The sequence below is a fragment of the Phocoena sinus genome, chromosome 7 (assembly GCF_008692025.1).
Source record: "Phocoena sinus isolate mPhoSin1 chromosome 7, mPhoSin1.pri, whole genome shotgun sequence".
NCBI classification, from domain to species: Eukaryota; Metazoa; Chordata; class Mammalia; order Artiodactyla; family Phocoenidae; genus Phocoena; species Phocoena sinus.
In genome coordinates, this window is record NC_045769.1 from 56,102,378 (window position 1) to 56,115,815 (window position 13,438).

At 44.1% G+C, this 13,438-nt stretch overlaps 1 protein-coding gene across 1 annotated transcript in view; it reads left to right on the top strand.

Moving 5' to 3' along the window:
• PDE11A (phosphodiesterase 11A) overlaps positions 1-13,438 on the top strand; it is a 421,332-nt gene that overhangs the window by 209,971 nt on the left and 197,923 nt on the right. The window contains exon 6 of the mRNA XM_032637562.1: positions 3,082-3,214. Coding sequence (XP_032493453.1) covers positions 3,082-3,214 — 133 coding nt within the window. The remainder of the gene's footprint in view (positions 1-3,081; positions 3,215-13,438) is intronic.

Sequence of the window (13,438 nt, forward strand, 5' to 3'; positions counted from 1 at the left end):
GATTCTGTAAGTAGGGACCTAAAGCTCTGGATTGTCAAATCCAGTGTTTTGTCCTCCTTCTTCCTTGACTGCAGCCTGAGGCTGAAGTGTTTGTTACCTGCAGCCTCTCCCTGAAACCCTCTGTAATGTTGACTGGCCTCCCTTCTTTTTAGTGAAAACCTACTCTTCTTGCTCTATTCCTACCCATCGACTCCTTCCCAGAGAGGCAACAGGGTAAACAGAAGTGGAGTCACACTTTGGAGTCACACTTTAGCTGAAAATCCTATTTCCACTTGGGAAAGTCATTTAGCATCTCTGAGCCTCAGTTTTCTCATCTGTAAAATGTAGAGAATTGTACTTATAGGATTTAGGTGAGGACAAAACAAACTAGTTAGGTAAGCATCCAGCTTCCCTTGGCTCACCGTGGGTGATGATTAATTTGTTTTCCCTTTTTTCTTTCTCCTCTTTATTACTGCCTTTCTTCTTCCTTCCCCTACAGATTTACCTATATATTCTCTCCCTGAGTGATCTCATCCATTCCCTGTCTTCTTTCCCTATCTTCCCTGAAGATAGCCCCAACTCTGTATCAGTATTTTCAGTCCTGAAGACTTGGTATGGGCTCTGGTCCTGGATTTTCAACAATGAATAACGTGTTCCAGGCTCACAGAATGTCTGTTATCTTCCCCCATCTCCCCAATCCTCTAAACAACTCCCTTCTGCCAATAGTGCCACAGGCATACAGCAGCAAAATGTAAGCCACTGCTGCCTGTCCACCAAGCCCTGTGGAATCATCTGCAGTACCTCCTGAGTGGCCAGCATCGTCACCTCCCACTGCACAACTTAACTGGTCTGCCAGGACCTCTCCCCACCGTCAGCCTCTCTTAGCCAGTTCTTCTTGCTCATTCTCCCTGGATTAAGTTTCCTAAGGTCACAGCTCAAGTCCTGTCACTTCCTGCTCAATACCCTTACATCGCTCCCCATTGCCTATAACATAGGTCTCAGCTCCTTGGTCAAAGCCTCCACCTTTGGGCCCTGACCTCCTGTTCAGTCTTATTCCCCACAGTATGCGTCCCGTGTTCCAAGGCGATTAATCTGTGTTCCAAGAACACACCCTTCTACTCTGCTGCTTCATGTCCTTTGTTCCTGCTCTTTCCTCCTCCATTGGTGCCTTCTTCCTCACCCTTCCAATCTCTCCTTGCTGAACTCTTGCCCATCCTGAGACCCACTTAAAGGTTTTTGACACTTGTTGATAAAGCTGCTTCCTTCCTTAGTTCTCGGTTACCCCTCCTCAGCCTCCCCCACCCCAGCGTTTCTTTCGCAGGTTCCCTCCCTGGCTCGTCCCCAGGGTCCTGCACAGCTCTTCTTCCCACCACACACCAGGTCAGCATTTTCCACATTGTTTCATCACAGAAGAGACGTAGACAAAACCTGTGGTACACAGGCATTGCAGAATGAATCAATAGCTTGGTTAATCACTGCAAGAAATCATCAGCATTGAATGATTTTATAAGCTGACAAGTGACTTCATTAAGTTGGAACCTCATATCAGGAGCACTGTTATGTTTCTTCCTGTATTTTGCTTTCATTACAGCACAATGTAAAATTTCACTTCACACAGGTAGAATACAGCAAAGAGAAAATAAAACGTTGTTGTTCCTTTGTTTGTTTGAGAAAATAAAGGCTTCATCTTCTCTTTGAAGTCCTCAGTCTTTTTCCTTCTTTGACTTAGCCATCATCTGAGAAATTCAAGACTCTGCTTTTTATTAACACTTCCATCTTCAGCCAGAGATCCATAGGGAATACGTTTATGTACCAATAACGTTTAATATGCAATAAGGGCTGAATAACCTCACAAATATATGTTGAATTTATCAGATGCAGACCAGCAGTCATTACAGATGAGATATATTCATGATGGTAAATGATGTCTGTGCTTCCCTCTCATTCACACATCTGGTGGCCTCTCCATGTCAGTTTCTGGCATTCTCAGTATGGCACAAATTCCACACAGGCACATTATTGCATAGTAACAATGACTGTGTACAGCATTTAGTGTTTTTATTACATATAATGCAGCTTAGATTAAAAAGTCAACAGAGTTATTATACTGACTGTAGTACACTCATTAACATCTTCAGGAACCCAGGGTTCCACAGAATGTAGTTTGGAAAACATTGCCCTGTATACTTGCATTCATTTACATAATTTCAGTTATTACTGGTCAAGCCACAAATCTAACATCCTCCCTGAAAATTTTCCTTGATATTGTTAATTTGAACAGTGCTCAAGTTTGCATTTCCACAGCTCGTGGCAGTGCTCAATAGGCATGGGGGGAAGAAATGATGGAAGGGAAGGATGAAGTGAGGAATCTTACTAATTCTTATGGCATTTCTGTAAATTTGACATTTGTAGTGAAGTAGTGAAAGTGACACAAAGGAAAATTCACAAAATCATTTAACATAAAATTCCTTGTTAAAATCAAATATGGATTATTTTAAATTATTATTGTTAAGGGTAGAATTAAAACAGATTTTCCAGTAAGATTTTGTAAGTAGGAAGTGTGTTTTTGTTAAGAAACATACTCTGAAACTACAACAATAGTTACAAAACACTAACACTGAGTCTAGATGTGCTCTTTTGCTACACTTAAACTTTTGTAAATTCTCAATTTATTTCTGGATTTTTCTCCATCCTTAGGTTTAATTCTCCCTGGTATCAAACATCTGGTCTGCTTAGTTAGGGGGTGCAAGCTAGGAAGGTCAGTGGTCAGTGGAATTGATTATGCCATGGCGTTGGCATCCTATCATCAATTTTGGTCATTACCTGGTTATCTGCTTTATGTCTGCCTGTTTTGGGGCCTAAATACAACCTAGAGTTATCCTCTGGATCATAGAGGATCTATCATTTCTACCCATGGAGTTGATTATTTTACATGATAAAGTAGCTGCTTATAATTACCTCACTATTGTTCTGTGATTAAGGTCACTTACCCCTTCTTAATGAGGGTAGGTAATCCTGCTATGAGTGTACTTCTGCAGGGTTTGCTTGCAGGTAAACTGATGTTTTTCTCTTTTCTTACTGCCTGCCTTGGTGTTCTGATAGTTTCAAAGAAAGCATGGAGAAATCATCCTACTCCGACTGGCTAATAAATAACAGCGTTGCTGAGCTGGTAGCTTCTACAGGCCTTCCAGTAAACATCAGTGACGCCTACCAGGATCCCCGCTTTGACGCCGAGGTAAGAGGAGGCCTCTGGTTGCAGTCTTAAGGTTCGGTTGTTAACCTGTTGATGGTTTGCTGGCTGAAGCAAAAAAGGGACATCATATAACTCGAGAGCAACCCCTGAATTTACTGGCAATTCTTCTAAATCTTTCCCCTGTGATCTGAGTTTTAGCATCTCCTACTGCTGACTGACAGGAAAGCTTCCTCTCTCTACCCTGATTTGTGGCAAAATGGCTATATAGTTTAATTGCATATGTTTGAATCCCTGCCAATTATATTGTTATATTTTACATGTCTCTGAACTTTATATAAACTGAATTATACTGTATGTATTCTTCTGTGACTTGCTTTTCCATTCAATATATGTTCCTAAGTCACATGAATTTGTAATTCATTCATTTTCACTGCTGCAAAGTATTCCATTGTATGAATAAGTGTCACTTTTTTTATCCACTGTAGTATCGATGGAAATTTGGATTCAGTGTTTCACTGTTACACACATAACTGCTAAAGACATTCTTTAGTCCTCTAGTCTGATGCTCTTTTATGATTGGGGGCATTTTGTATTAAACATATAAGTAAACCCATGCATTAAGTATACTCATGCACATTTTATATTAAACGTAGTTTATATTAAACTATGAAATGGTTAATAATAAAAATGTGTATATAACATAGTTATTTCCCGATAGAAGTTAGTACAACTACCATATTTTATAAGATTGCTCCCAAGAAAGAGTACGTTGGCTTCTGTTACTGTTTAATGTTAATTATGTAGGCGCATTGTGCTGATGTACAGAATATATTAATATAGATTCTGACTTGGCAGTGTGGGGCCTTTAGGGACTTTCCACCCCCTCACTTGTTCCCGTAAACCAATTCTTCTCCCTATCGTGCGCCACTCCTTCTCCCTATCGAAACCAATTCTTGGAGTTTTTCAGTTGACGGGGACTTGCCAGACAGCGGGTAATTTTCCAGTTGCCCGTAACAGGTATACGCCCTAACCGCCCCAATGAACAAACAACTGTAACGGCCAGAAGGTGGGACAAAAGTTCCTAAGCCAATGAATTCAAAAGTCACCACATTTACCCAATCATTGTGAGAATATACCCGCCCTATGAGTAAATAAACCTATAAAAAGTATGTGATTCCGCTTTTAGGGGTTCCCCATCGGCCTCCTGCGTGAGGTTCAGGGAACCCCGGTGCATCGGCTCCTAATAAACCTCTTGCGTGTTGCAGCGGCTCTCGACTCTTGGCGGTTCTTGGGCGAGTTGGAATCCCTCGTAGACCGTTTGGGTCTAACATCTGGGGGCTCGTCCGGGATCCCCACTCGCCCCCGGGTCACAAGAACATCGGGAGTCGGAGGTATCAGGTAGGCTCGAGCCCAATTGTCTGTTTGTTTGTCGTTTGTTTGTTGCTAGCCGCCATTAGGAAAAAGCCGTGCGAACCGGCTTGCTGTGGAATCTGTATTGGACTCCTGGCTAGGCAGACGTGCCGAAAGCTGGTGTCCACGGGCCCCGGGGGACGCCCTGGTGGTCCATCTGGAAGGAGAAACAAATTTTGTCTCCCCTTCATCTGGTTCTGGCAGGTTATATAAGCTGCCATCTGAATTTGAGTTGGTTTCGGGTTTAAGTTCGCGGCGGCAATATCAATGTGTGTCTTTTGAAATTTTATTGTTTTTCTGTACTATTATCTTTCTTTTGACGGACGACAATGGGACAAACTATGACGACTCCTCTTTCTCTTACCCTAAGCCACTGGACCGAAGTTAGGGCTAGGGCCCACAACCTTTCGGTAGAAGTAAGGAAAGGAAAATGGCAAACGCTGTGTACCTCTGAGTGGCCTACATTTCAGACAGGGTGGCCACCCGAAGGATCTTTTTTGTTAGATAAGGTTGGGCTAGTCAAGTCTAGGGTCTTTAACACAGGACCCCACGGACACCCAGACCAGATACCATATATCTTGGTCTGGGAAGATCTAGTTCTCTCCCCGCCTCCGTGGGTCCGGCCCTTTGTTTCCTCAACAGGCACGTCTGCATGCGCTCCAGCACAATCGGAGATATTGGCCCTGAAGAAAACCCCAGACACGGAAAAGTCATCTGCTGCCCCGGACCCGCCAAAGGCGATATATCCTGACCTGCACTCTGATTTGCTTCTTCTAGATTCCCCACCTCCTTATCCTCCGGCCCTAAATCCCATGTCGCCCCTAGGACCCCCAGCTTCACAACCCTCCGCACCACTAGGGCCACCTGTTATGGCGGAAAGGGGGGGTCCCTCGGCGGGCACCAGAAGCCGGAGGGCTGTTTCCCCGGATTCTACTGCTTTACCCCTTAGAGAATATGGCCCCCCCGATAACCACGGGAATAGGCCCCTTCAATACTGGCCCTTTTCCTCCGCAGATCTTTATAATTAGAAGATGCATAACCCTACTTTCTCTGAAAACCCACAGACTCTTACTGCTCTAATAGAGTCTCTTGTCTTCTCTCACCAACCCACCTGGGATGATTGTCAACAGCTCCTCCAGACTCTCCTCACAACTGAGGAGAGGCAATGGGTTCTCCTGGAGGCTAGAAAGAATGTGTTAGGTGCCAATGGACAACCTACCCAGTTGCCTAATGAGATTGATGCCGGTTTTCCACTCGTCAGGCCGAATTGGGACTTTAATACCCTGGAAGGTAAGGAGCACCTGAAAATGTATCGCCAGGCTCTGGTGGCGGGTCTCCATGGAGCGGCCAGGCGCCCCACGAATTTGGCTAAGGTAAGAGAGGTAACTCAGGGGCCCCAGGAATCGCCAACCGTGTTCCTAGAACGCTTAATGGAGGCTTTTAGACGATTCACTCCTTATGATCCAACCTCTGAGGAACATAAGGCCACCATAGCAATGGCCTTTATTGACCAGGCGGCCCCTGATATTAGAAAGAAGTTACAAAGGCTGGATGGCCTACAAGGTTTCTCCCTTCAGGACTTAGTAAAAGAGGCAGATAAGGTATATAATAAGAGGGAGACAGAAGAAGAAAGGGAAGAAAGAAAGCAGAAGGAACAAGGGGCTCGTGAGGTAAGACGAGATAAGAGGCAAGAAAGACATTTGAGTAAGATACTGGCCACTGTAGTCAGAGGAGGAAACAGTAGAGACAGAAATAGACAGGAAGGGCGAACAACGGATAGAAGGCGGCCATTAGACAAGGACCAATGTGCCTACTGTAAAGAAAAAGGTCATTGGGCAAGAGAATGCCCTAAAAAAAAGGAACGGGGGAAGGATCACTAAGCCTTTTCATCTGTACGTGGCCGAGAATAAAGGTATTGCAAAGGGAGTACTAACTCAGAAACTGGGCCCCTGGAATCGCCCGGTTGCGTACCTATCAAAGAAATTGGATCCTGTGGCAGCAGGATGGCCCGCCTGTTTAAAAATAATCGCCGCGGTGGCCGCTTTGGTCAAAGATGCTGACAAACTGACTTTGGGGCAGAACCTAACGATAACAGCCCCCCATGCATTAGAAAGTGTAATTCGCCAGCCACCCGACAGATGCCAGGATGACTCATTACCAAGCCCTGCTGTTAAACTCAGATCGTATTAAGTTTACCTCAGCCACAGGACTCAACCCGGCCACCTTGCTATCCGACCCTGACCTGGAAAGCACTACCGTCATCCATGATTGTCAGGAAGTACTGGCTGCAGCACACCGTAGCAGACCAGACTTGATGGATCAGCCCCTCCCCAACGCCGACGTTACCTGGTTTACTGACGGAAGCAGTTTCCTAGAGGAAGGTAAGCGTCGGGCGGGAGCTGCCGTGGTAGACGGGAAAGAGGTCATCTGGGCAGCCGCATTACCGCAAGGGACATCGGCCCAACGGGCTGAACTAATCGCCATGACTAGAGCATTGGAACTAGCAGAAAACAAAAAGGTAAACATCTATACGGACAGTAGGTACGCATTTGCTACCGCCCATGTCCATGGGGCCATTTACCAACAAAGAGGGTTGCTCACCTCGGCGGGCAAAGAAATTAAAAACAAAGAAGAAATAGTGGCACTGCTAGCTGCCCTCATGCTCCCCACTAAAGTCAGCATCATTCATTGCCCCGGACACCAGAAGGACAATACCCCGGTGACAAGAGGCAACAACATGGCAGATAGGGTGGCACGAGAAGTGGCTCTACGGGAAATCATACTAGAACTATCAGATGAGAGTCCTGGGAAACCAAATGATAGGGGAACAATTACCCCAGCCATAACTAAAGGAACATTATCTCCTCAACAAGCAAAATCCATGCTACAACAGATTCACAGATGGACACACTTGGGAACCAAGAAGATGGTATCCCTATTACATAAGACAGGTTATGATACCTCTGGATTAACCAAAATAGCTGAGCAGATTGCACGAGAGTGCATTCCATGCCAACAGGTAAACTCCCATAAAGGAAAACTTGAGGTCGGAAAAAGGCTCAGAGGAGACCGCCCAGGAGCCTATTGGGAGGTCGACTTCACTGAAATATGCCCTGGAAGGTACGGTAACAGGTATCTTCTAGTTTTTATAGATACCTTCTCAGGATGGGTAGAAGCTTTCCCGACGAAGAAGGAGACAGCTACTGTGGTGGCCAAAAAGATCTTAGAAGAAATTTTCCCCCGGTTCGGGGCACCAAAGGTAATAGGATCAGATAATGGTCCCGCCTTCGTCGCCCAGGTAAGTCAGGGTGTGGCCAAATACCTGGGGACTGATTGGAAATTACATTGTGCCTATAGACCCCAGAGTTCAGGACAGGTAGAGAGAATGAATAGAACTCTAAAAGAGACCCTAACTCAATTGTCCATAGAGACTGGCGGTACAGATTGGACGGTGCTCCTTCCCTTAGCCCTGTTCCGGGCTAGAAATACCCCCTCCCGCTATTATCTTACTCCATTTAAAATACTATACGGGGCCCCACCTCCTCTTTTTACGCTAAGGAAAAAATTAAGTCCTGACTGCCAGAATAACACTGACTTATATGCTAGGCTGTTGGGACTCCAGTTGGTTCAAAAGGAGGTGTGGTCCCAGCTGGCAGAGGCTTACCGACCAGGAACACCAGCAGAGGCTCATCCCTTCCAAGTCGGAGATTCCGTGTACGTCCGTCGGCACCGAACCCAGACTCTAGAGCCTCGGTGGAAAGGACCATACATCGTCCTGCTCACCACCCCCACGGCTATAAAGGTAGACGGCATCGCTGCGTGGATCCACGCTTCACACGTGAAGGCCGCACCAGCATCTACAACATCGGAATGGCGAGCCCAAAAGACCAGCAACCCGCTCAAGCTCAAGCTTCTGCGATCATCAGACTTATAACTTTAACTTTGTTACCCCTACTGACTGTGAGTAATTTTAGTCCTCACCTGCCCCAGCGTTTAACCTGGCAGGTAATTTCCCAGACTGGAGATGTAATATGGTCTGTTAGCAATATCGCTCCCCCATGGACCTGGTGGCCAAACCTTTTTCCTGATGTTTGTAAACTGGCCATAGGGGCTCCCGGTTGGGATTTAGAAGACTATTATGATCAACATAATGTTCCAAAAATTTTATCAACTAGAGCTGATTCCTCCGGAAAGGGTTGCAAAAACGGGATTCGGAGGACTGGGCTCAGAGCTCCTGCTTTCTACATATGCCCCGGGTTCCATCGCCACAGGTCCCTTAATTATAAATATGGAGGAACTGAAAACTTTTATTGCAAAAGCTGGGGATATGAAACCACAGGAGACACCTATTGGAAGCCCACCTCTGGCTGGGACTTTATTAAGGTGACAGCCAATTTTACACACCCAACCAACCCCTTAACTTATAGGCCTGAATGTACTAAATGGTGCCATCCCCTTAAGATCTCTTTTAGTGAACCAGGAAAAAAGGATAAAAACTGGATAAATGGCCATTCATGGGGAATCAGGTTTTATAAAGAAGGATATAATGATGGATTACTAATGACCATCAAACTAAAAATTGAAACCCCTACTCCAGTTCCTATAAGCCCCAACCCTGAGATAGGGCACTCTTCGCTACCTTTGGTCCCTCCCACAGCGTTACCAGAGATAAGAAACCAAACTTCTGAGCCAAAAGGAATAACAATCAAGCCCAAGACCCCCCGGGACCGAATGCTCTCATTGGTCCAGGCGGCTTTTGAGGTTTTAAATGCCACAAACCCGGAGGCTACCAAATCATGTTGGCTTTGCTATGCTGCTCCTCCCCCTTATTATGATGCTATAGGATATAATTCTAATTATAATAATGTTAACACTCCAGATCAATGTCGATGGAAACAAGAAGGAAATAGTAAATTGACCCTGGCCTCAGTATTAGGAAACGGTACATGTGTAGGAACGCCCCCCTCGTCCCACCGACATCTTTGTGCCAATTTAAGCCTCCCACAGGGCTCAGGGTATCTCCTCCCTCCTCCGGATGGATGGTGGGCATGTAACACAGAATTGACCCCCTGCATTTCTTTAGAGGTCCTTAAAGCTTCAACCGATTTTTGTGTGTTAGTTCAGCTGGTCCCCAGACTCATTTATCATTCAGATTCATCCTTTCTAGATGAATATGAGGGCAGAGGAAGGTTTAAGAGGGAACACATAACACTCACCCTGGCTGTACTCCTAGGACAAGGAATGGCAGCCGGGGTAGGAACGGGTACAACAGCCCTCATCCAACAACCCCACTATTATGATGCCTTAAGGCAAGCTGTAGATGTTGACCTCCGGGCATTAGAAAGTTCCATAACTCAGTTAAAAGAATCCCTCACCTCGCTTTCAGAGGTGGTAATGCAAAACAGGAGGGGATTAGATCTGCTGTTCCTTAAGGAGGGCGGACTATGTGCTGCACTAAAAGAAGAATGCTGTTTTTATATTGATCATTCTGGGGCTATTACCAAAACTATGGACAAACTTAGGGAGCGCCTGGACAAAAGACAACAGGAAAGGGAAAATCAAAAAGGATGGTTTCAATCATGGTTTGATAAATCTCCCTGGCTTACTACTTTAGTTTCCACCTTGTTAGGGCCCCTCATTATTTTATTGTTGCTTTTAACTTTTGGACCATGCATTCTGAATCGCCTGATAGCCTTTATTAGAGAACGCATTAGTACGGTACAAGTTTTAATGCTAAGGCAACAATACCAAAACTCGCAAAAAGAAACTGAAATTCCATGATTGAAATTAGTTACAAAAAAAAAGGGGGGAATGTGGGGCCTTTAGGGACTTTCCACCCCCTCACTTGTTCCCGTAAACCAATTCTTCTCCCTATCGTGCGCCACTCCTTCTCCCTATCGAAACCAATTCTTGGAGTTTTTCAGTTGACGGGGACTTGCCAGACAGCGGGTAATTTTCCAGTTGCCCGTAACAGGTATACGCCCTAACCGCCACAATGAACAAACAACTGTAACGGCCAGAAGGTGGGACAAAAGTTCCTAAGCCAATGAATTCAAAAGTCACCACATTTACCCAATCATTGTGAGAATATACCCGCCCTATGAGTAAATAAACCTATAAAAAGTATGTGATTCCGCTTTTAGGGGTCCCCATCGGCCTCCTGCGTGAGGTTCAGGGAACCCCGGTGCATCGGCTCCTAATAAACCTCTTGCGTGTTGCAGCGGCTCTCGACTCTTGGCGGTTCTTGGGCGAGTTGGAATCCCTCGTAGACCGTTTGGGTCTAACAGCAGAAGCCTAACTTTTAAGGTGGTACAGAGTAGCATCCAGATAAATTTACATTAATTTATAAAATGTCTCTACGGATGTGTGTGCACCCATGTGTGTGTGTGGTGTGTATTCAATAAATTGCAAGATTAAATTACTACATTACAAAGCTAAGGTCTGAAGAGTAACAGGAGTGTTGCAGTGAGGACGGTGGTGTGTTCCAGGCAAGGCTGAGAGAGCATGAGGAATCTGGGAATGGATATGAGTTAATGTAGCTGGAGGGCCAGGTTGATGAGGTGGAGGAGGGAAGTAGGGGCAGGATCGCCCAAAGGCTTTGAAAGCCCTGTTAAGAAGTTTGAGTATTTATCTTGGGTGATGGGGAAACACTAGTTGAGTTGCAAACGCGGGAGAAGCAGGAGTTATACTTTAGAAAGATCACACTGGCTTCAGAACAAAGGTTAGATCAGTAATAATAACTGAACATTTAATCAGAAGTGAGAGCTGGTCTACGACTCTGGAGACAGACAAGGATTCAGTCCTAGTCTCTCAGACTCCAAAGCTCTGCCTCTGAATCCCGCCCTGTGCTGTCTCCAATGTCTGGGGTGGGACACAGCAATGGTTGGGAGGCTGGAATCCAAGTCAAATTTATAACTTCATTCAGATCTTTGCAGATGTCTGCATGGAAAGCTTAAATTCGTGAAATTTACCACATCTCTGTGGCTGCCTGGAATTCTCTTTCCCCAGGCTACATCCTCTACGTATTTTCTATTCATTCTTCAACATCAAGTGGAGATGCCTGTATCTTGGACATCCTTTCATGAACTCCCTTTCTGAGTTGGGTGTCTCTCCAGTGTGCTCTCTTAGCTGCCCCAATGCTAACCAGCCTCTAGCTCTTGTCAGTTCTGATGCAGTATTTCTGAGCTTTGAGATACCCTCCTTGGGAAAGTACACAGTCCAGAACTTCTTTAGTTCTCCTCCTGTAAGGAAGAATACCATCATCCTTGGTTCTGTGACTAACAGAGCAGAAATGATTTATAGGTGTCAATATTTATATGCATTAATTATAATTGGGCTAGGATTGTTGTTATGAAGTTTTGCCTTTTGCTATGTTTCTTTCCTTCTTGACTTTAGAGAGAGGATACTGAAGAAAAGACCTCTAAACACACACTTTTATGAAGAAATGTTCTCAGTATTCTATTACTAACATCAGTAACAGCTGAACAAACTGAAAGGCTAGGTATGCAGAAAAAAATCATTAATTGCCAATTCATTGTTACAAAGTCAACATGTTAGATTAGAGGTTAAGAGATGATGGTCGATTCCTACCCCAAATTATAGTGCTAAATTTGGTATGGCTTGCTATTATTCTGCTCTGAGCTTTGGGCCATAAAGTCAAATTCTGGGGTAGCAAAAAGAGTCAACAAATTTACACCATTTTAAGAGTTGGTTCATAAAACATATGCAAAAGTGTAAGAAAACATGATAAACACCCACCACCCAGTTTAAGAAAAAGAATACAATCATTACCTTTGAATCCTTGTACTGATCTTCCCTAATCCAGTCTCCTTTATTTCCCACACACTATCCTAATTTAAATTTAACATTCCTTTGCTTTTATATATAGTTTCATCACATATGTTTGAATCCCTGCCAAATATATTATTACATTTTTTACATATTATTACATATTTTACATTTTGCATGTCTCTGAACTTTATATAAATTGAATTATACTGTATATCTTCTTCTGTGGCTTGCTTGTTCAGACTGAGCCACAGAGCTCTCCCTCAAGAAGCTAAGAGGCTTGAACCTTCTCCTTACAAGCCTGATATAAGATGGTGTAGATGATATGATAAAGATTATCAATTCAGATAATATCTTTCATTAACATACTATTTCCCTCAAGATAAAAAAATACAATGACAAAATGGAATTGCTTCACCCTTTCACTAAAGGTAATTCTAGAGTTATCCTAGAGACAGAGGGTATCTTTTAGAATTGTGCTGTCTTCTTGGAAAGGTTTACATCCTCTCTTCTTGAGTCTGGTATATGGGTCCATAATTTCTCCCAGTAATCATAACTAAGTAGTTGTTTATCAGTGATAGAATATAAGGAAATCATTTTTTTAATCCAGGATTAATGGATTATCTCCAATAGGTATCTCCACTGGGAAAACTATATGCTTTTTTGTTCTCTACATTCACTAAGTTCCCTGAATAATTTGAGGCTGGTTAACAAAAATGATAATTTGCAGGGAGGTTTCATGGGGAATTCTTTTCAAAGCATTTCCTATTTTTTCATATAGATTTTCTCAACATAACTCTATATCCTGAGCACTGGCATCTATCCTAAATTTCTCAATGGCTCAGTGACTAATTCTGGCAGTTTGAATTCTCTTCACTGAACATGAAGAAGGACACCAATTCATTAGACAGCAGGGACCTGGGATAGAGCCCCCCAAAGTGGATTGGCCTTATTCTGGGGTTTCATACTGTAGATATATCACTTTCAGTTAATAGAAATATTAGAGATTTCTTTCATTTACAGGTGAGGAAACAGAGGTTCAGAGAGCTGAAGTGACTTGCCTAAGGC